This window comes from Mchenga conophoros, linkage group LG4 (assembly GCF_057382185.1).
Source record: "Mchenga conophoros isolate Kocher_MC1m ecotype Shallow Benthic linkage group LG4, M_conophoros_male_GT1.1, whole genome shotgun sequence".
Lineage (NCBI taxonomy): Eukaryota > Metazoa > Chordata > Actinopteri > Cichliformes > Cichlidae > Mchenga > Mchenga conophoros.
In genome coordinates this window covers 15926471-15951230 of record NC_140529.1, presented here as the reverse complement: position 1 = coordinate 15951230, position 24760 = coordinate 15926471, and the positions used below count along the sequence as shown (strand labels likewise).

Below are 24760 nucleotides of genomic sequence, written 5' to 3'. Positions count from 1 at the left end.
AGATGATACCGTGGAGACAAAGACTATCACAACGTTTCCCAACCAGAAGCCGTGGGTGGATAAAACCATCCGCGACGCTCTGAGATCCCGCACCGCTGCCTACAACACGGGACTCATGACGGGGTACATGGACCCGTACAAAGCCGCGTCATATAACGTGCGGAGGGCGGTGAAAGAGGCGAAGCAGCGCTACGGGAGGAAACTAGAGTCACAACTCCAACAGAGTGACTCTAGGAGCCTGTGGCGGGGACTAAGGACAATAACGGACTATAAAGCACCAACAACCGGTATGACGAACGCGGCCGTGACTCTGGCAGACGAGCTGAACACTTTCTATGCTCGCTTCGAGGCTGCAGCTAAGGTCTCCAACAATGCTAGTGTTAGCGGCGCTAACGGCTGCAGACAGGAAGATACTGCCAGCACCGGAAACGTGCTCGTCATCTCCGAGCATGAAGTAAGGAGAGCCTTCAAGAGAGTGAACACCAGGAAAGCAGCAGGACCAGACGGCATCCCAGGTCGTATCCTAAGAGACTGCGCATACCAGCTAGCTCCTGTGTTCACTGAGATATTCAACATCTCTTTATCTCAGTCGGTGATCCCCACATGCTTCAAAGAGTCCATCATTGTTCCTGTCCCGAAGAAACCCCACCCTGCTTCTCTCAATGACTATCGCCCTGTAGCCCTCACCTCAGTAGTGATGAAGTGCTTTGAACGCCTGGTCAGAGACTTCATCATTTCTTCACTACCAGACACACTGGACCCACTACAGTTCGCTTACCGTCCAAATCGTTCCACAGACGATGCCATCTCTCATCTCCTCCACACATCACTCACTCACTTGGACACTAGAAGGGGGAATTATGTTAAAATGCTCTTCATAGACTACAGCTCTGCATTTAACACCATAATTCCCTCCACACTCACCACCAAGCTGGAGCATCTGGGACTCAGCTCATCTATGTGTCAGTGGATCTCCAACTTCCTAACTGGCAGACCACAGGCAGTAAGGATGGGCGGACATGTCTCAGCCTCCACCACTCTCAGCACTGGAGCCCCCCAGGGGTGTGTTCTGAGCCCCCTGCTGTACTCTTTGTACACATATGACTGTGTGGCCACTACCAGCTCCACCACCATCATCAAGTTTGCTGACGACACCGTCGTGGTGGGCCTGATCTCTGATAACAACGAGACGGCCTACCTGAAGGAGATTAGGAATCTGGAGAACTGGTGCCAGAGGAACAACCTCCTTCTAAACGTCAGTAAGACAAAGGAGCTGATAGTGGACTTCAGCACTAAGCAGGAGAGGAACTACCAGACCCCCGTCATCAACGAGTGCCCAGTGGAGAGAGTGGACAGCTTCAAATACCTCGGAGTTCACATCACGCAGGACCTGTCATGGTCCTGTCACATCAACACCGTGGTGAAAAAGGCCCGACAGCGTCTCTACCACCTCAGACGCTTGAGAGACTTCCAACTGCCCTCCAAGGTGCTCAGGAACTTTTACTCGTGCACCATAGAGAGCATCCTGGCGGGAAACATCTTAACCTGGTTCGGGAACAGCACCATGCAGGACAGACGAGCTCTACAGAGGGTTGTGCGGTCAGCTGAGCGCACCATCCGCTCCGAGCTCCCTGACCTGCACTCAATCTACAGCAGGCGGTGCTGGACCAAGGCCAGGAAGATCGTGAAGGACCTCAGCCATCCCAACAACAGACTGTTCTCTCTGTTGAGGTCAGGAAAGCGATTCCGCTCCCTGAAGACCAACACAGAGAGACTGAGGAGGAGCTTCTTCCCGCAGGCGATACGGTCTCTCAATCACACCACCACACAGTACTGACCCACACATACAGTTCTTACACACACACTGGACTTTCTGGACTTTGGTTTTGCACAACACTGGTCACTATATTCTTCATTTCCGGTTAATACTTGTACAGCTGCTGTTATTGTGTATATATTTATTTATATTTAGATTTCTTCATACATTCTTATATAGTTCTATATTGTGTATTGTGTATTTTGTAGTACAGTTATTTTATTTTCAACTTTAATTTATATATTTATCTTTATCTTATTCTTCCCAGTTAAATTTACCCTTCATTCTAATTTGTGTTGTACAGTTATTTCATTTTTAACATTAATTTATATTTTATTCCTTCCTAGTTAAATTTACCCTTTTTAATTTTTCATATTTATTTCCTATCTTATTCATAGCCTTTTCTTTTTTTTGTTTTCTTTAGGTCACGAGCAGTTGTCCAAGCATTTCACTACATATTGTACTGTGTATGACTGTGTACGTGACAAATAAAATTTGAATTTGAATTTGAATTTGAAAACAAACCATGCTACAGGGCTGACCCTTTATTTTGTTTACCAAAAAAAATCCAAAGAAACCAAAGAAAATATAATGTAATATTCATTTAAAACATTCACAGCCACAAGAATTACTGCAGGCAACATCATACAGTTTTGTGTGCAATATATTGTGCATGCTTGTATGTTGAAGGCTCTGTTGTTAGTCTCACTTGCAAACTGCTCACGTACAAAGAAATGAACAGTCTGTCATTTTTATGGCAGTTTAATTTAATAAAGAGAGATATATCAGCCAAAATTCTAGAAAAACACACATTACATAAAGTTATAGATCAATTTACATGTCATTGAGTCAAGTAACACTTTGATCCACTACAAAACAGCCACAGTTCTAGCTCCCACAGTTACTGATAGTCCTGATCTCAACTCAATGTGTGTATAAAACACGTCCATCCATAGAATCACTTTCTTCCAATCCAACCTCCCCACGACCAAGGGCCAGATCAAAGAGCTGTGAAAGGATGTGAGGGACGTGATTGCAGACCTGCATAAGGCTGGAGTGGACTATAAGACCATCAACAAGAAACTTGGTGAGAAGGTGAGACCTGCTGGTCTGATGATCCAGAAATTCAAGAAATATAAAACTAAAAAAAGTCAGAAACTACATGGAAGGAGCTTATTAATGAACTGAAGACAGTGGGACCACAATCATCAAGAACACCACTGGTAACCATGTTGGTTTGAAAACTTACAGCACACACAAGGTCCCACTGCTCAAGAAGGCCCATCTTTTGTTTTTCACTGAAAATCTGATTCGGAGAAGGTTTGGGAGGAAGTGCTGTGGTCAGAAGAAACCAAAACCGAGCAGTTTGCCATGAACTCAGCCCGCCATGGAGAAAGAGAAATGCTGAGCATGACCCAAAGAACACCATCCCCACAGTCAAGCAGGGAGGTGGAAACATTATGCTTTGAAGCTATGTTTCTGGTTACAGGATAACTAACCAGATGATCTTTCCTGAACCAGAACACTGAAGATGGGTCGTGGATGGCTCTTCCAGCATGACAGTGACTCAAAGAAGGACCACATCCAGGTCATGCCTAGCCAGTCTCCAGACCTCAGTACAATAGAATATCTCTGGAGGGAGCTGATGCTTCAAGTTGCTAAGCAACACTAAAGAAACCAAAAGGATTTAGAAAGTTTCTGTAAAGAGGAGTGGGCCAAAATGAGATGTGTGCAAACCCAATGACCAACTATAAGAAACATCTTACTGCTGTACTTGGCAACAAGGGTTTCTCCAACCTCCAGTACTACATCGTTTCCCTTCACGATCAAATACTTATGTCACTAAATAACATTCAAAATAATTGATAGTTTTTACATAATATTTATTCCTCTAAGGATTTTTGAGCGGTCCTGGGTTCAAATCTTTCATTTTTCAGCCTTTCTGCATGGTGTCTCCATGTTCTTATGTGTGAGTGGTTGTCTGTCTTTCTGTGTTGGCCATGCAACAGTTTCTGCAGGGTATCAACTAATTATTTCCCCCACTGAAGTACTTGCACACTCACATGTTCTGGAAAGAAAGCTACAATAACACATGCTACTGCGGCAGTGCTCAGACACTTGCTATGTGCTACTTAATGTGACTTGCTTCTATTTACATTTCTCAGTTACCTCTCTTCATATCTAAACGACTCATTAATCTTTTTTAATATTCTCGATCTAGTGAAGCCCATGAGCTTTTTTCCACAGCAGACATCTTGGATGTCATCTCCCTCACCTATCTTAAGTTTGAGCCTTTAATACCTGTGACTTTGAGCAGTCTTAAGGTAAATCCCCTTGTTACAAGTGTGAGAATGCATACTGCAACGCTCATTTTCATACCAGGGAGACAGGGATTGTTCCCACACCAGCCTATATGCTGGCTCCCATTTTCTATCTAAAGCACATGCATAAATACATTTTTTTTTAATTAAGAGTGTGCATCACACGGTGTAATGAAACCTCTTATTAGTTCCGGGTCTTTATCACACACACACACACACACACACACACACACACACACACACACACACACACACACACACTAGGGTCATCATTTTGTCATCTCTGCTGCTGTGGCGCTGTTCCACAGGGAGCCTCCCGGGTGAATTATGGCTCTGCACACATCACATTACAGTATAGCCGGTCTGTAATGTGTTGTTGAGCTGGAAAATATAGCTGTAGCCAAAGGGCCGAAAAACTAATTTTCTCGTGTAATGGGAGGTTTTTTTTTTTTATGTATGTATGCAGGACAAAGCTGGCTCAGAATTTGATGGAAGCTGAAGTGAAAATGGAAAGAACAAAATCACCTCTCCTCCAAAATTTCTTTGCATGTATTCTGCAAAATAAAATTTATCTGTGAAAACGGGGGAGAAAAGGGTCGCTCGTCCAAACCGCCCTCCCCAAAGGTTAAAGTTGTGCTGTTAAACACAGTGCAGGTGGGGGACAGGTGTGTCCTGTATTTTTATTTTTTTTTACATTTAACTTCTCCTCTCTCTCCTCCATCTCTCTCCCCCTCGTGATTCCGTCTCGGCATTAACAGGCTGGATTTTTTGCCTGAAAACCGAGGACATGCGCGCTGAACAGGAGGAGGAGGAGGTGGAACACACGATCTGCTTCTGATATTTTCTGTTGACTCCGTGATCACTCAATTATGGTGCGGAACTCTCATTTTTCCATCTCCTGTTTTTTTTTTTCTCTTAAAGCGGGGATGTGAGGAGTGATTTTTGTCCCTCTCTCTCATTTATACAGACTAAACTTCAGTCATTTCACACTTTATTTAGCTTTATTTGGTGGCAAGATTCCTTTTTTATTTCTTGCAGATAAGGAGTGTTATTATTATTATTGTTATTAGATTTTTCTAATAATCGATCGCCCCCGCCGCCACCCTGAAGTTCATCGTTATTATATTGGCCGCCGGGATGGTGGCCTTCATCGGAGCGGTTATCTGCATCATCGCGGCTGTCCACACCGGATCCTCCAAGGCTGCTGCGGCTCAACAGCAACCAGCAGTCGACAACCACTCGCTGTACCCGGACGCCGCGGCGCAGACACCCGCCGCTGCGGGCTCCGTGGCCCGGCCCGGCTCCCTGGGTGCTCTCCACGGTTCTGAAACGCCCGATTCAGAAGCGCCTACCTTCAACATTGGGCTCGGCGGGCTGGACGGGGTCACCGGACTCACCGGACATGACCCGACCGTCAGTCGGCTGATCTGCACTCCGATCCCAGCCGGGGAGTGCAACCCGAAAAACTTTCAGCAACAAGCGGACGACCCGTCGTTGTACGCAGGCGAAGACTGGGGCTACCTCCGCACCACCGCGGAGGAGCTCCGGCAGAGCGTTCTGCAGCAGAAAGACCAAATCTTAACAGACCAGCGGACCATAAGGGAGCTGACGGGGAAGCTGTCCGAGTGTGAGAAGGGGCTGGACGGGAAAAGTGGTAGGAGCAGCGGCAGCAGCAGCGCGGGAAGACGTGGGAGCTCCGCGGCGCTGCGAGGAGGAAAAGGCGCGGCGCAGGAGGCGCACCTGGACCGGATCATGGTGCGGGACAGCCCGTCTGCGACCTCCGACGGTGTCCACCTGCTCACAGTGCGAGCTGTGGATGAACTGGAGCAGGCTATAACTCAGCTCAAAGACCGTATAGAGAAACTGGAGGTAGGTAGAGTGTCGAGAAAAGCACACAAACCACACTCTGCATACAAATCAAGCAGCACTTGATCGAGGTGTAATTAATCCCAGGGAGCAGTATTTAGTCACCACAGGCACCTGAGGGCACAAAGAAGAATCTCCACAGTGTAAGACTGATGGAGAGGGAGCTGTTTTAAATATTTATAACACACTCCTCCATGCTGGCCACTGTGAAGACACCTAGCTGTTTATTTCTTCTTCACTCTAGAGCTCCCTTTAGGATTTATGGATATGACCCATGAAAACAAGGGGTTTATTTTTTTCAGTGAACTATCTGCTACAGTGTTTGTGTCAGTTGTTAATAACACCTAATTTTCTCCATGTCATCACACCTGACATATGTAATGAAGCCCACATACACTGTTGCTAATTCCAGAACTGAAATGATAAAATAATGGAAAGAGTGAAGAGTGATGCGTGCAGGGAGAGCAGGAGGCAGTGAAGGAAAGAAGACAGCAGAGTGACATCAAACACGCTCTTACTTGACCAGATTCAGATGAAGGATAACCTCATTTTGGGGCTAAAGAAATGACATGAATAATTCAGGAGGTTCCTGTTTGTTTGGTCCAAACACAGGCTGATTGTGTTTCCCTGCAGTTCTGCTCCTCTGATGTAGTTTATGTAGGACATGCTTGTGTGGTGGGTCACTTCCTTTGTTCGGTCTGTTGTGTCTGCATTGCCACTGTCAGAGAAAACCTCTATAGGATGCATCCATGTGATCTGTCACACATAACCTTATCACCCTACACTGCTGTCAGACGACTTTCATCCCTGTTCTCACAGAACTTAAGTTGTGCCTGAGTTGAATTCCTGCTCTGTTGCTATTTTATCTCTTGTTTTTTTCTTTCGCCCACGTACTCCCCCCCCCCCAAACTGTTTCTTCCACCATCCAAGTCACGTACAGGTACATGTGTGACGATAATGACATATTGCAGCTTTCTGGAAAAAGCCTTGCTGACAGTTTTATTGCTGATTTTATCAGAAAATGCACCCAGTCCTGCAAAGTGGTGTTTTTATGGCTGGAGAGATTGCTAAAGTACATCTTAATATAATGCTGTGAGTATTTATTTAAATTTTTACTTTTTAATTATTTTACTTGCATTTTTAATCACTTTTATATTTAAATATATTTAAATGTTCATTTGCTATTTATCTAGGGATTGAGAGTAACGCAATTTCTATTCTCTGTATGTCCTGTACATGTGGCAGAATCGACAAATAAAGTTGACTTTGACTTGATTTCATTGGAAATTCCATCTGTCATCTATCTTTGCTCCATCAAAAACCTTGCATATGCATTAAAGCTGCATATACATGTTCAGCGTGTTTCTCATGAGTATAGTATATTTCCCAGGCATCTCTGTATATTTAGACTGCATATACCATGTAATAATGTGCTCGGGGAACAGCCTGGACAAGCAGGTTTGAGGAAACTTGCTGAGTCTTTATTTACCTCAGTGCTTCCTTTGTGGTTTGAGTGTTCAGTGAATCACGTTAATATGGAATTGTGAGTTTCTGTTGTTTGGTGTGTGATACCTAACTGAAAAGAAAAAAAATTCTCTTTAGACATGAGATGACTCACCATATTTAGCAACTCAATAAACATTTTTTTTGCCATTTTCTCTGGAGCAACAAGTGCTATTAAGTTTAGACTGCTTTATTCATGCTTCTGTTGTTTTAGTGGAAAGTGAAGCCTTAGGATAAATTATGGCCAATGAAGGAAAAATTAGTCAATGTTTAGCTGCGGTGAACTTAGAGATTCAATAAAGATGCTCCCTTATTCGCAAGGTGTCACCACAGCAGGCAGACTTTTTACTCTGGATGCCCTCTCTCACACAACACCAGAGGGATTTGTGTCTCCTTCTGCATTTGAACTGAGGATCTTTTGCTTGCTAGGCAAATGTGTAAACCACTATACTGTGGCGCCTCTAAAACACAGAGATCCACTATTATTAAGAATATTAAAAAAAAAAACAGTTTAGAGGAATATTATATAGAAATACATTTATTTAGAATTTTTGCCAAGAGCTGATATCATCTAACTCCCTTCTATCTGCCTGCTTCGTACTGACCTGGCTGTCTGAAGACTGAAAAAAAGCGGGCGTGCTCTGTTTGCAGGTAGGCTGAACTGAAGCAGGTGTTTGGGGAACTGGAGACCAGCTCGCAGTTAGAGTTTAGTAGGGCGTGTGGCAGACAGAGAGTGGGCAGGGAGAGGAGCTGAAAAAAGCAGAATAAACCTTGATGCAAAATGAGTCTAGTCAGCTGGAGTAAACTTACAAAGAACTGAGACAATTTGCATGTTAATGATCAAGGAACTGACCTCACAGCCCATTGTTCTTCAAATGTACATTTATAAGCTTGGGGAAACCTGCAGTCAGCTGAGACTGAAGACGTCACTTGGATGACTAATGAAACGTTTCTCCCACAAAATGTTACGTCCAGATGAACAGAATCAACCTTTTGGGAACTGAGAAAGTTGCACTTATCCAACAAAAGGCATCTGGAAAAATTGAAGCTAAGATACTAGTGAGGATAGTGATATACAGTATATATACATATGAGTGAAGCAGGGACAAATGTCTGTTAAGATTGATATACAGTATATATACACATATATGAAATAAAAAGCCAAAGTATAAAAATAAAATGTTCTCTTCTTATTGGAGTTTGTGCCAGACTATTTTTGCCTGCATGCCAACCAAGCAAACTGTGCAACAGGATAGAAATAGACTCACACACGCTCAGAAAACATGCTTCCCAAAATGCTGATGTGTTCTTTTAAGTGGAAAAAAGGTTAAACCTATCCGCAGCATATAAAGACTCCTTATTAAATCAGTCAATCAGTTCTTTTTCCTTTTCCCCAAAACATAGTTTTAGTGTTAGAGTTCAGAGCTAGGGTATACATGAAGTTTGGATAAAGAACTTGTTGCTGCTTCTTTTCTTTTCATATAATACCCATACTGCTAGAATTACTAAACAGAATTCCATAGAGACTGTGCACTTTTATTTCATCCTTAGACTGTATAAACCACATTCTGACCAAGTTTTCTTCCACTGACTTCCTCCTCTGCAGTCAGATATTGGCCCATTTCCTCACAACCAGACAGACAGCAACACCTCCGGAGTGCCAGAGGAAGGTGGGATGTCTGGCAGCCCAGAAAGGTTGCCTGATCTTGGGCACAGAGCTGGTTCTGACAGCTCCTGGAGGATGGACGACTTAGAGGTCGAGCTGGAGAAGAAGGTACAGCTTCTCGAGAAAGAGAGAAAAGCCTTGAGGCTGGAAACGGAGAAACACAATCAGGAAATCGAGCGGGGCATCAATAAACTACACCACCGAATCTCAGGGCTGGAGGAAGGTACGGCATCATTGCAAAGGGGGAAAAATGGAAGAAAAAAGCAGAACATTCGTGTTTGTGTGCAGGCGCATTTTAATGTGCCTTAATGAAAAAGAATTTTAAAATGATGAGAGAAATGACGAGTGACTGATTAATCACTCACAAAATGAATTAAGTTACTAATGATGAGAAATAATCTGGCATAAAAAATAACCCTAGAGGTTCGACTTTCTTTCGCTTTTAATCAAATCAAGCCATGGGCTTTCATTATAATGAATAAATCATGTTCAACTTGTGTAAAAGAAAAAAAAGATGAGAAAGACTATAAAATTCATACCCAGCTTAAAAAACACATCAGATGCTGTGACGAAAATGCAGTTATATAATAAAAGCTGGGAAACTGTTTGATCTGCTTAACTGGTTTCTGGTTTCTGTCACTTCCCCAGGTTTCTCAGGGCATTCTTTCCCAGAGGGATACAGATTGTCCTTCCCAACACGGACAAACTACATGTACGCTGTTGTGACGCACTCCATGCCAAAGCTGCGGGCCTTCACGATCTGCCTGTGGCTGCGCCCCGCGGAGAGAGGCATTGGGACCCCCGTGTCGTACGCTGTCCCCGAACAGCCGAATGAACTGGTGCTGCTGCAAGGCCTGCACGCTCCTGCTGAGCTGCTCATCAATGACAAGGTACTGAGAGTGTCTGACTACAACTTCTCTGTAGTCCTCTGGATTTTCAAGGAAGCTTCTCAGCCTTTTTTCAAATGATTTTTCAGTTCAATTCAGTTTTATTTATATTGTGCCAAATCAGACAACAGTCACCCAAATGTGCTTTATCTTGTAAAGACCCTACAGTAACAGAGAAAAAACCTCAACAATCAAGGTTCAAGGTTTAAGATTCAAACAACCACCTTTGAAAAGCAGTTGGTGACAGTGGGAAGGAAAAACTCCCTTTTAACAAGAAGAAAAGGGGAAGAGCAGCCATATTCCTTGACAGCTTGGGGGTGATGGGAGGAAGACAAGGTAAAAGACACACTGTGGAAGAGAGCCATGATCTATTTGATGATTAGAACCTTAAAGGCACTCAAAGCCAGCTTCTGCTTTCTGGATGGTTCATTCTCATGTACAATGTTTGCCACTAGTGGGGTACATAAAAACCATAAAAGGGTAATGGTTTAATCCACTAGTCAGCTGGAGCCTTTCTGTGTGGAGTTTGCATGTTCTTCAGGGACTCTTCCAATCCCCGTCCAAAGACACGTTTGTTAGGTTAACCTGTGGTTCAAAAACAGCTATAGGTGTGAATGGTTGCCTCTCTGTGTGTTAGCCCTGCTACAGACTAACGATCTGCCCAGTGTGTACCCCACCTCTTGCCCTGTGACAGCTGAGAAGCTGTTAAGAATAGATGGATGGATCGATAAAAAATTATAGCCTAAATTTGAATTTCTACTGTCTATTGAGGAAGAAAAAGTGCTTTGAATTAGCATACAAATAAGCAGAACACATCAAACGAAACAGCCAATTTAGACAAGCTAAATAACCCCATTCATGTGTTTAAATGATAAACTGAGATACCACCTTGGGTTGCAGGGTAGTGTAGCGCAGTGCAGTGGCTTTAGGCACAATCCAATGAAGTCATTATGGTAATAGATGCCTGGAGAAAAAGTTGTGTGTCCTTGGAGGTAACAGAATGTCTTTGGTAAGTAAAAAGCATTATAAGAGCCATCTTTAGAACTTTAGCATCAAAAGGTGTCTAAGGGCTTTCTTATGACTTTAGAGCTGCATTTCTTTCATGCAAATGCAATCTCAGCACAAGCTGTCTGATGACCCGCCTTACCTTCAGAACTGTGGCACTCACAAAACCTCTCACAATGACATCTGCTTCATCTGGACTGCCCTTTTGTTCCCCTGCTCTTAGGTGGCTCAGTTGCCTCTGAACCTCTCCAGGGGCAGCTGGCAGCACATCTGTGTGAGCTGGACACAAAAGGGAGGAGTGTGGCAGGCCTACCAAGGGGGGAGGCTGAAGGGAGAAGGTCACGGACTAGCCGCTGGACATCACATTCGACCTGATGGAGTGCTCATTCTCGGGCAAGAGCAGGTGAATAAAATACATAATTAAGTAACTAAAGTTTTAGCTGGTTAAAAGCAGACAAGAAGCTTAGAGAAAAAGTTCGTTTGGCGAGTCCTCCTGAGTACAGCGCTGCAGTCAAAAGTTTAGCCACTGCGGCTGTGCCTCTGCTCACCTATTGGCTTCTCTGTTAGCTATAATTAAAACTAGAAAATGAAAGCATCAGTGACTTTGAGAAAGTAAGTAAATCCATGAATTATATTTTCTGCTTGCCTGCATTCAGATAATGTGCTAAGATGTGATGCTATGAATGAGATGTGTATGTGTGATGGATACAGATCTGGTAGTTAAAAGAGCCCGCCCCACATGTCTGCTTTTGTTTCTTGGCTTGTGTTCATACTGATCACCACATCTTTTTCATTTCCCAAATTCAAATCCACGCTCTTGCCAAAGGCAACAAAAAAGCTAAAGCTGTGCTCATAGGCATTAGAAATAAAAGTACATTTATTTTAGGTATGTGTATTTTTTTTCTCCAGGATTCTCTGGGTGGAGGTTTTGACTCATCCCAAGCCTTGGTTGGAGAGTTGTCCCAGGTGGGTCTTTGGGACCGCGTCCTGACGTCCAACCAGGTGGCCAGCTTAGCCCGATGTGGCAAAATAACCCAGGGCAGTGTGATACCCTGGGCTGAGAATGGAGTTGATGTTTATGGTGGAGCAACCAAAGACCCCGGGGAGCCTTGCAGTAAACACAGCAGGAGTTCTCAGTGAACTACAGGGGAGGGTTTTGAAGGGAAAGATTCCACATCTCCAGTATTACCACTAACAAGGGACGTTCTAAACAGTAAAAAACTTCTAAAACTGTGTGGCATTAGATAACAGTTGTTTAACATGGAAAAAGAAACTAATGGCATACATTTATATGAAGTGAGAAGGGGCTGAGACACCTAACAGTCCAACAGATGCTCTTATCATCTGGAAGGTTGTGCAATACTAGATAAATACAAATGTAGTATACAAACAGATTGTATTTTTAAAGTACATATAGTCCATTTCTTAAATTAGAATATAAAATGAAAATTACAGTGTAGATTTGCTCACTTAAAAACAGCAGCTAATAGCTATTGTTAGCAGTAACAGTAGCTAATAGCTAATTAGAACTTGTATAACTACTTAGCTAAAATGCTACACTGCCATCTTTAAATAAATAAATGATTCCTCATTTTACAAAACATACTTTCTTGTTGGGAGTTTTGAGTAGAGGTATTTGAATGTTGTAAAGCAGCCAGCTAACTTAGCGTACCAAACAATTTCTTTACTTAGACATGAAAGTCCTCAATCACTTGTGTTCAGTTCAGTTGAATTTCGTAGATCCCGAAGGCTGCAGAATTAAATGAATTACCACCGAAATGCATTTTAGTGCCAATACATTCAATACTGACAGTTTTTAGTTTTACATATACTTTAGAAGTGCTTACGGCTAATAGCTGATGAGTATTATTTAAAACGGAGTTATCAAGTTCTAATAGCTTCTGTGGATTTCAGTGTTTCTGTAAAATACCTGTAGTGGGTTGTTGAGGTAGAGAAAGTTGTCATCATTTGGAAGTTCAGGGCAATCCAAGCTTCTTAAGTTTTATTGGGAAAAATAACAAACTCCACAAAGTTCTGTTAGTGTGTATATGGCACAGTAAATGTGTTATAAGAACACACAGAGTGAATGGGTGTATTGTAAAGTTTAATGAAAGTAGAATTGTGCTATATAAATGCAGACCTCATTAACAAGAAAAAAAGGAATTACATCTGATGTGACAAGATTTGCAAGAAACTTCTGATGATTATCCAGCATTGTGAAAGGTCTTGATTTCGCTGTAAGACAACTATTTACTCCATAGATTTTGTACAAAATACAATATGAATGAGTTTAATGGCAGATACTGTAACTTTTGAAGAATGGCAGATGATGTATTTCGAACACTTTTGCTAAGTTAGCCAGCTGCTGCAGTAGTGTTAATTATATACATTGTGTGAGACTGGCAATCGCCTTTTATCAAAGTCTTAACAAGAAAGCAAATAAAGAAAATTCCAACCTGTGGAACTTTTACTTAAATCAGCTAAAAATAGTGGCTATGATGTCATTTAGCAGTCAGAACTGTGCAAAAATTGAATTTTTCAATAGCACTTTATAATATGGCCTGTTACTAACAGTTTAATTCTCTACCATAAAATACCATAAAATGCCATTTTATGGTATTTTATCTAAAATTATAATGTAATTTTTTAAACCTATAAATACTTAGATTCACTAAAAAGGGTGGTTATAATCCAATGCTTGTTTTCTTAAGGGTTTTTTTTAATAAGTAGGAATATGTACATCTATTACCAAAAATTCATCATGCGCACCAAAAAACTGACATGTATTTACAATTTAAGGTTGGAAGGTTAAACCACTCTATAATATGGGCTGCATCCATAAATGTACTGCATACTAACAAAATAAACTAAAGAAATATCATTTGTGTTTGTACCGAAACATATAGAACTTTCCACCCACCTAAATTACGTACTTTATTCCTTACTTTATTACTTTATTCTTTTTTCTAAAAACTTCACCCCCTTATTGTCATTTGAAATGGAATACTGTTAGTCGTAGGCTGTATTATAAAGTGCTACTTTATAAGCAACTTTTCCATTTATTCATTTATTTTTAAGCTGCCACATTGTATGAAAAATAATGAATTGATCTCAGTCTCAGAGATCTGACCTCTACTATGAAAGCGAGAGGTTGTGTCAAGCCAGCAGAAACCCAGCAGGGTTGGGCAGAAGTTAATTAAGGGCTGTGACTGCTTTAGAGTTTAAAGTCAAGGTAAGGTGATGAAAAATGCTGGAGAAAGTGGTAGGAATATTAAGCAGTAGGTGGCAGCCAGGAGTAGATGATGAAAGAGAATGAAAAGAGAAAGTGGGGATAGAGATGGATCGGATACTTGTTATAAGTGATGCTACATTGTTTTCACCCCTGCATGATGTATTCATATGCTTTTATTGTCTTGCCACTGCAATGTGTTGCTCACCGATTTCACAGAAGAGGACAGAAGCGTTTGCATTCATGCAAAGGTGGCTGTCTGTGTGTCTGTCTTTAAAGGTCAGGGGGGTCTGTTTTAACCCCTAATTACCTGAAATTACAGAAATATTTTTCCCTAAGGAAATTCTCAGTACAAACAGAATGTTTTTAATGTCTTTAATGTTTTTACTCATTTCTTGAATACATTTTTCTCCATTTATGTAACCTGAGAAATTGAGAAATCAAGGTAAAAATACACCCAACCAATAAAATCTCAAATGATCACACTATACCTTATCTTCTTTAAATGGATAGATACATAAAGCCCTGCACATCTACATTCTTAGATACTCTTTGATTTTAAACATGCAGCCACTCAGTAACACGGGTGATCTGATATCTCTGTGTTGGTGTTCTTCCTGCATCATCATAATAACGTTGATCCAGTGATGTTGTCTGAGCATTCAGTTAGCAATCGAAATTTAAAGAAGTAAAGTTACTTTCTTTCCAAGCTCTTTAACTAATGGCATACATTTGTATGAAGTAAGAAGGGGCTTTATGGTTCCTTCAGAAACGCTTAACGGTCCAGCAGATGCTCTTAACATCTAGAGAGTTGTGCAACATAAGATAAAGATAAATGTAGTTTGCAAACAGATTGTATTTTTAAGGTACATATAGTACAATTTCAAAATGAACATATAAAATTAAAATTATTATATTGCTTATGTAATGTTAGCGGTTAGCTATCCGAAACGCTTATGATTAGCTAGCTTAAAAGCTATACTCTTACCTTTAAATGAAGGATCCTACATTAACACGGATGATGTCTCCGCGTTGGTGTTTTCCCTGCGTCGTCACAATAACATCGGTCCAGGATCAGCAGACCAGTGACATTGTCTGAGGTCACTGTTAGCATTAGCCAAGAAGTTAGCTAATGCTTCTAAAAATTATCACAAAAACTCAACATGAGCAACCTTTAGAAAATAGCAAACCCTAACTTGATGATATATTTATAATACTTTATGACTTAATAAATTAAAAAAACATAAAATGAAATGCCCCTCGTTAAACAAAACTTTCTTTTCACCATATTGCAAAGCTATGACATCATAACATCCTGATGGGTCAGCTGCAATGTTGATTTTGGACCAACATTATTATGATGACGCAGCAAAGCTAACAACACGGGGATATGAGATACAGTTAGTAACTATTTCAGCTGTAATACATTCCATGCATGAGTTGTACTGTTGTTTGTAATATGCCTTAGTGAGTTTCATAAAAATCCACCTCTAACCATTATTCTCGACTGGTTTATGAGACATGCTGTTGAATGCAACATTTCTCTCACACTAGCTCTCCCTAGCATAAAAAAAAGATCCTTAGTGGAAAGTGCCTGCCAGGGTGTTTGTACCCATGTAAACAAATCATCAAATGAATTGTCCTGATGTAAAATTCTCATCGCAAGATATTTTGAGATAATTAAGCATTTGCATTTCTGTGAATTCCCCGGGGCTTTTTTGAAGACGTAAGAGGTTTGAGTAAACATTTGAAAACGCCGTCACTAATTGAAACGTCTGCACAGTGCCGCCAAACTGGTGCTAAATCAGGTCAGAATCATCTTGCTGTGGCTAATAGTGTCTTTGATGATGCCTCTCAGTCTGCAGTGGCGATATTATATGTCATGCTTGGTGTGTGTTCAGCTCCCGCCTGATCTTTGTTTGGGCTTTTTGATAGTAGTGTGGAGTTATATTGTTTACAGCTACTGGAACTGATTCTTTTCCATTGTATGCATTGGTATCTGTCTGATTTAATGTTGTTGAAATACTGTATGTCCATGTCTTGTGTGGTGTTGTATTGTTCTGCACATGTGCCCTGTACAAAACTCAAATCTTTATTAAAGTAATAATTTTCAGATGCAGTTAATGTCATCATTTCATATCAAACATTTTCTACAAAAGTGTAGTAGTTAATGTCTATTGAAACTATGAGAAATATGAAGATTTTGTTCACAGACACACACACAAGCCCACAAACACACCTGGACCTGGAAAGCAGCAGAAATAAAACCTGCTGGGAGAGCAGACTATTCTATAGTAAGACAGGTTGGCAGAATGCAGAAGAAAAATCACAGTTTCTCCAGCCATAAAGAAGGAAAAAGAAGGAAAAAGAATCATCCTTCTTTGCTTGCGAGGTTAATTAATGCATAAAAAAGCCTTATAAGCAAATTAAAGGAGAGAGTTCAAGGAGAAAAAAAAAACCCCGGAGTCTTTTGTCTCAAGTGCAGCAAGAGTATGTAGCTAGATGAGTAAACTGAGGAACTGCGAGACTCAGTGAGTCATTTGTTTTTGTAGTATTAAAATGAAAAGATTATATTTCTGTAGGAAAAAGACATAAAGGGTTTATGACCTCATTACAATGAAACACCAACAACAGCAGTGCCTGAACATGAAAGTGTTTTGTATCTGTAAGAAGAAAAAACAAAACAAAACATCTACCACTGACTTAGCACATTGGCTCCTACGGTGCCGCTTTAACCAATGCTGTTAGAGCACTCTCAGTGTTACGTCGCGAAAATACCCCAGTGCTGTGATGTCACTGAATATATTTGCTAAGTACTATATTGATTTTTAATGTACTTGTATTTTATGCTGGTTTCTAGTCTAGTGCTGACCAAAAGTAATAAATCTAACAAGAACAAGAGAACTCAAAGAGCACATCTCCCCCTGAAGGGCAACCTGCTGATGTCAGCCTGCTTTTCTTACAGTGTGATAGTGTCAGGCTATTATGACGTCACTGTGACATCGCAGGTCGCCGTATTGAAAAAATAAACTGTGTTGTACAGCTCTCTTCATGCTCTGTCATATGATATATTACTCAATATGGTTTCTTGAAATTTTGTTTGAAGGTCAATTTGGGCACTAACAGTGAAGGTCAAGGTCAAATGCTCATTGTTAAGTTTGATGATGAAAGAATTGTGGGTAAGATGATGTTTTACTGTTTTTGGTGTGACCTCGACCTGATTTTCACCAAAATTAAATCAGCTGGAGTTGTTTTTGGTATCTATCATCACACAAAATGTTAAATATATCTTGAAAAATGTGGACGATCGACTGCTAACAAACAGGCAGAGACAGATAAACAGACAGAACTGATTAAATCCTCTCTCACTTCAGGAGGAGAATAACAGCAGTCATTGTTCCCTCAGCTGCTAGACTGCAGAAGCTACTAGATAATCATTAAAATAGAATCAATTTATTAAACTTTTAAAAACTGAAGGCAGTGTGGCTTTGCCTTACACCTCTGTTCTTTCTTCCTAACACTGAGCAACTCATTCAACTGGAAAAATCTTTGATTTGAAGTGTATAGTCTTAACAGCATTGAGATCATTTTAATGCAGAATTATGTTTATTTAGTAAATTATGGTCCGAAAAATAAAACAAAATGCTACTTTGTTAAAATGCTGGGTTGTCACATTTGTGAGATGAGGCTGTCACTCTGAAGTAGTCATTTTAACCAAGGAGTTTGTAGTCACTAATACTAAACATACAGTTAGTTTTTCTTTTTCAGTATCTCTAACAGAAAAAATGACTTTTGTGTTCATAAATAAATCTTGACTGTACATGTTTTATCATCTGAAAAAGGGTCTCTTTCAAAGAAGCAAAAACATGAAAGAAAGAAACTTTACAAATGACATCTAGATGAAACGTGCTCCTCTTCCTCCTCACCTTAAGCCTCATCTCCTGAACTGAAGTCAGGGCTCTAAGACCGAGTGAGTGTTCAAAAGGTGAATGAATGAATGCGATTCCAACCTGACGATCCACAGAAGGAGGTGAACAGGAGGACAGGCCGGTGAGCACGGTGAATATTCAGATTCCAGAGATGAAACAGTGGAGTTGTTTGGAGATTCTTGCCAAGAGACCAGCCCGTAGATATTGACAGCAGCCGAGCAGCGATGGCGCAGTGAGGAGAACTGTAGACACAGGAAAACGTGGCAAGTACAACAATCTGAAGTGAAGACACAAGGTGAAGGAACGATGGTTGCTCATCTCAGTGTCGCTGTCATCAGACAGAAGTGAGCATCACTGACTCACCAACCCATATCAGACTCCTTTCACAAAGCTCTACAGCCTCCTCCAGAGTAAATACACTTGGAAGCTTCACACCTGACGTATTGACAGCTGAGGTAAACAGTGCACTGACAAGCCGACCCAGATAGCAAAAGACACCAAGTGGATCTGGTCCGTAGTCAGCGTGATCTCTGGGAACACTCACTGCAGATGAACAGAGTTTTTAAATTATTTGATTGACATAAATACATTTTGTGAGCTTTAATTAGAAACAAACCCTTTAGACTTCAGTCTAAACTGATATGAAAGCAGTTTATTCTCATGTAACGTTAAGCAAGAAAGCAGGTAAAATGTCAAGAAAATAAACACTGTGAACTTTCCCCAATAAAGTATTAATTCCAATGCAGCTCTCTTTTGCTGGATTGGATAAAACCCCACCTGTGTGCATCTTACTGTAGGTGTGATGTAACTGTGCAATCCCAATGCCGATTTTTCTGTGTATTAGAATAGAATTTATATCTCACTCACTGTTCGCTCTTCCTCTGCTCTGCCATCCTCCACTCTCACCCTCCACTCATCTTCTCACTCCTCCTCCCCTGCTCTCACGTTACAATTCTTTTACACTCCCTTCTTCTCTCCTTGTTTACTGTGACATGCTTTTTGCCCAAACCCCACATTCCCCGTGTCCCATTTGTCAGCCACTGCCTAAGCCAAGTCACCCTCAAGTTTACTGTAAAAAACACACCCTCCAAAAAAACAGAGAGAGGGAGAGAGGAGCCTACACAGCATGAAGGCTCAAGTTTTCAAGATTGCTGTCAGAAAGCTGTCACTTTTACAGACTTGTTTGCAAACAATGAGGGAGGCATGTGTACAAGATTTGTAAAAACACAGCCATGAGAAGGGATTTAACAAAAAGTAACTCTATGTATGCTTCTTTGCCTCGAGGCATAAGTCATGGTATGACATTTCTGAGTCTTTCACGGGCCTGCTTGTACCACCACTGTGACGGTTTGACAATCTGTCAAGAGACTACTAATAAAAATGCAGCAATCATACCTGTAGGTGCAGGTAGTTTACGGCACTGAGAGGTACAGAGAAAAACCTGTAATCCCTAATTAGCACGACACAGATGAGCGCCGCTTTTTAACACAATCCTCCTTTTCAGCGGTGGACTTACATTTAAACTCGAGCAGAGGTTCTCCAGCTTGTGCCTGGCAGTCACAGTCAGCTGTCTGATGTCGCACAGTTAGATCTTAACTAAGTCAAAGCCCCTCTAACCGTGTTACTGTGTGGCTGCTGTGTACGAGGAGCTGCTTATACTCAGTACTGGGCTGGAACATCATTTTAACACTGATGGTATCCATCAGTAGCCACTGACACAGTCAGAATATTCCCAACACAAACCACTTTAATCCTGTCATGTTTATATTCAATTAAATATTACTCAAAAGATAAAGTAAAAACTCTTAGCGTTGTTGAAATCTCCCAATTCTTTGAATCTTTGGGCTGAAGGTGGGACAATACTCGGTGTATTTATGCTCAGGCACATGTCTCAAAATGGTGACGGGTTGCTCAGCTTTTTATAGTCTCTAGTGGCCCCCAGCTAGTCGTAAAAGCCAAAACATCACATTTTTTCTCTGTTACAGCGCCTAAGTTATGACCTCGGCAGTTGTCTCTCTGCTTTCTGTAAGGTGGGGGTGTGGAATGTAGTCTATCTATCTCCCCTGTCTTTAGACACAGAGTCTCCTGCTTACAACCTTCTCTTCATGATTCAACAATTAAGCATGTCAAGAAAACAGTGTAACACATTCCCAGCAGATCAAGGATACAGAGTGATGCACATTTATCTAATGAACTAATATGTGAATATGTTCTTTTAACTCAAAAGTATAACGAGAACTAAACTACATACAGCTCACACACTCTATATTAAAGGGTATAATATGATCTACAGCAGTATTCTAATTCAACTACTTTGATTACATATATAAGGTAACATATAATAACAGAATAATATCACAATTCCCCCTTTGATCTCTTTTCTTCAAAGAGATCACTTATAACATACACTCCAGCATTGCAAGGTCCAGGTCTTCTTGATCCTGAGGCCCTCTGTCCCCCTTTAACGGGTGGACCATCTGTGGGATGACCTCTGTGTTCACGCAGTTCAGATGCAAGCAAAGTTAGATTTACAACCATAACAGCAGTTACAGATGACTCTCCCATCACTCCCCAATTCTCCCACAGCTTTATTTTGGTGCTCCAGTTTTCCACCCCCTTCTTAATGCCCCCTTATACCTTTCAAATGTACTTAGACTAGAACCTCTGTCTAAGGAGCTTTTAACCTTTATTTTTATTGCTGCAGCTACCAGTGTCTTCCAGTTGGGTGATTCTCAGCTTCTTTCTTCGACCTCCGGGGTTAGACCACCCTTTAGTCATTGCACAGTTCTGGGGATTATTCTGCCCCGATTTCAAACAAGGATCTGTGTGTTTTGGGATCACCGCCGTGTCCCCCTTTTTGCCAAGAGTCTCTCGAACCTCGTTGGTCTGGTGTTCCTGGTTTTCGCCAACCCCTTCATGGTTATTGCTGTGTTTGTGGGATCCATGTTCTCCAGGAGCCCAAACGCCATGACACTTGACCCCAGTTGCTGTCTCGGCAGTCCCTACATCTGTCTCTTCTGTGAAGGGTCCTCACCTCTCCGGGTCCCCGTCTGGTGTCTGTTCCTTTCTCTGCAAGAGACAGAAAACCAAAACACCTCTCTCCCTAGCCTTGATAATCTAATATTGTTATCCATTGTTCTTCTAATGATTCAAATTTGGTTTAAAATATTATGTTCAGGACTTATTCTAATCATAATCTATGTGTGTGTAAAAGAAATCAAAAATTAATGAATCCTCTCTAAGTTTAACCCATTATATGCTTAAGTTTTACCATACCTAAATTATTAAACACAGAAATAACGTCATCAGATGTTCATAAAACCATTGTTTGATATTTGGACTCAACTCCCCCTTTTTGACACACTCCCCTGTGTCAATTCATTGGAGCTAGACAATTAAAAGAGAAGGTTAGTGACATCATATCTCAGAAAGTATCAGAAATTCTTCTCTCGAGTACCGTTGCTCCAGCCTTGTCATCTCAGAGGATCTTCAATCCCGAAAATTTCCCTTCTCCTCATGTAATAAAGTCTGTCATCCTTGCATGCCCTGGTAACTGGTCCATCCAGAGCCATATGATCTCAAATATACATACAACAAGCCAAACCACACCCTGGTCACACCAACCCTTTTCTGCCCTGAAGATGTCCAACGCCATCTTAGTCTGGACCAGGGTTGTAATAGTTTTGCAATTTTCATCAGTTTTAATCAGTTTTTACCAATTGTTTGCTAGTTTAGTTTAGTTTTTATTTTCTGAAAATCCTTAGTTTCAATTTAGTTTTATTTGTGTCTGCAATAATTAAGTGTAGCAAAATCCCAGTCCCATCATATCAGTCATGCTCTTGTGCTTATCCTTGGGTATTGTGACTATTAACTCTTGCAGCACCGGGTGCTCCCAATTTTGGTTCAAGTGAATTTACAAGCTTTGTGAAGGGAATTGACTCCTCTGCACACTGGAATAAACATAATCAACATGATCCACATTTTACTGCGTGTTATTTCACCATCTTATTGATTCAAATGCTCCATCCTTATGTGGTTTGCGACATTATGTTTATCCACTCTGTCTCTAAATGTTTGAAGAATTTTCAAGTTTGGGGTCAAATTTTAAGAATTTGACCATAAGTGAAAGTTATGGTGTCATCAACCCCTTCGGGGCTTACCTTTCCCAGTTTTGATGATATTCCTCCCTATTCTTTGCAAATACCCCCTGTTGGTGGCGAGAAACTGTTGGTGTGGTCAAGTGGGTGCTATAGAAACAACAGCTCAGGACAGAACAGTTATCAGTCATGTACTTCATACAAATTTTGCATATGTTTTATTTCATATTGATCCTCTGAGTGTAATGGTACATTTTAATCTGAATTTATCCAAACTAAACACAATATTTTTCTTTATTTACTTTGCTCTTGTTCTTTTGCAGTACCACATCCTATCAAATGTCCCTGTCGATTATATTCTACATTTAATAACTTACTATTTCAAATGAGAACCTAAATCACGTGGACCAATGTTTGTTATTGCATATCTCTATTCTGAATGTGGCCAGTCATTCATAGGTATTGTTAAAGTTTTGACGATTTTCCTCTATAAAATTTAATTGACTTTTTTACAGTGGCCTGCTGTGGTTAATAATAACATATTCCAGTCATGAGTGGTATCAAAAGTCTTCTCCACTGTAGCATTTGGCATTCCCAATAATATAACATGATACCTTACTCAAAACACAGCTAATATAGCACAGTTTTCTTAATGCAAACATCAGTAACTCAAAATCAGCAACCACAGTGTTAAGTCTGCAGTTCATACTTATGTGAAGCTAGAGTCTCCTCCTCCAGTCTCTCTTATCCTCCTGCTCCTGAAAAACAAAACAAAACAAAGCGAAGCATCCACCCTTCTCTTGCCGGCTGGGTGAATTGTTTATGAATTGTTTATTGGCATTTACTAATCCTAAAGTTGGTGCAGTCATTGTCTCAGTATCTAGTCAGTCAAAACTTTTAGTCGTCAGTCCATCACAGTCCATTCACATGCATACCTCCACACACATTCATACCAGATGTTGCTGATAATGGAGTCTCACGCGCAACCTATTCGAGCATCCATCACCAGCAAGATGACGTCATCATTTTAAAAGGAAAACAATTCCTTGTTGTTTTTTGGGCCGGATTGACTCGGTGCAATCCTTTTAGACTCAGAACTTCTCAGTGTTCCCTATAAGTGAATTTCTCCCAAGCCAATTACAATCATGGAGAAACACACTTTGCAACTTGAAGGAAACTGTTTCCAGGGCCTACTCCGTGGATCGGCTTCCTCCGAGGCGTGGACGTCTATCAGCAGAGAATGTACCTTCACCTATCAGCAGAGAATGTCCCTTAGTCTGTAACACAGTCAAATATATTCTCAAGTAATATTCAAGCATGCCATTCAGCGTGTTAGTACGAGCAGCTCGGGAGCAGCTTGGGAGAACAAGAAAACAGAGACTGCTTTAGATTGTCTTCCCAAAGTGACTCAACTTTATTCACAAGTACAACAGTTTATATAGAGGGTAAAATTCATGAGACAGCAGATTATCAGTTTAAACCAGTACAGACCAAGATAAGGCAGCGTCTTCCTGCCCTTGGGTGAAGAAGCATCCTTTGTGTAGTTTATTAGTTCAGCTACAATTGTGATTATCTCAGCGACATATTTTCAAGGCACAAAACGAAGAGTTCTTACATTAGTGAAATCTGAAACAAACCATTTGGCCTTCAACAGGCGTCTAAAAGATTAAGAAACTAATGTAGCTGAGGGAGTGATCTCTGTGGTATTTCAACCTTGTACCAGCCTGTGATTCTCACACATCAATTCTTGGGTCAAAGAGAAAAATAACTAAAACAAAAGGGGCCTTATTGAATGACAGAGTTTTCCTGCATAATGTCACTATAAAACAATATCCAGTAAATGCTACCATGGTACTAAAATACCTAACACAACTGTTTTTGTAAGAATATTTCATAGCGCTTTAAATCTCAATCTTTCAGGCCTGGTTTAAAGAGCTGATTGTTAAATCATAAACTCACAAAATATCAACATATCACCACCGGTGGATCACACCTCTCAGATTTTCTTATCTCAGTGCACTGTAACAAAAACGAAAACAGACATAACCAACAAAATACTACTAAAATAACACAAACTAGGGCCCGTTGCAGACATGTCCAAGCATAAAACTATCCCTCTCTCGCTTACGAGAAAGAACACAAGCCAAAGCTCACTGATAAAATCAAGCTAGCGCTAAGCAAAGCCACAAAATCAACCAGAAATTCACAGGAACGTTTTTGCTTCCTGCCGGGACAATATTGTGTGGGAATGAGAAGCTCAGGTGCCGTAACACCTTTTGTTCCTCCTTGAACCAAAACTCAATCACAGAAAATGCCGTACTCCGACCTAAAACTTACACTATTAATTCATCATTTTCACTCTGTGCCACTGTTCCTCATCAGGGCTGTGTGAAGCACAGCAAAGAACTCAGTCAAGGCCTTAAGCCATAAATAGGGATCAC

At 40.9% G+C, this 24760-nt stretch overlaps 1 protein-coding gene across 1 annotated transcript; it reads left to right on the top strand.

Annotated features, from left to right (window-relative positions):
• The first annotated feature begins 4702 nt into the window (after positions 1-4702).
• On the top strand, positions 4703-16408 carry nptxra (neuronal pentraxin receptor a). The gene is made up of 5 exons (XM_085270641.1): positions 4703-6006; positions 9113-9395; positions 9821-10062; positions 11288-11467; positions 11974-16408. Exons 1-5 carry the CDS (start codon positions 5275-5277, stop codon positions 12202-12204), a joined length of 1668 nt encoding a protein of 555 aa, XP_085126767.1. The 5' UTR covers positions 4703-5274; the 3' UTR covers positions 12205-16408.
• Positions 16409-24760: the final 8352 nt, after the last annotated feature.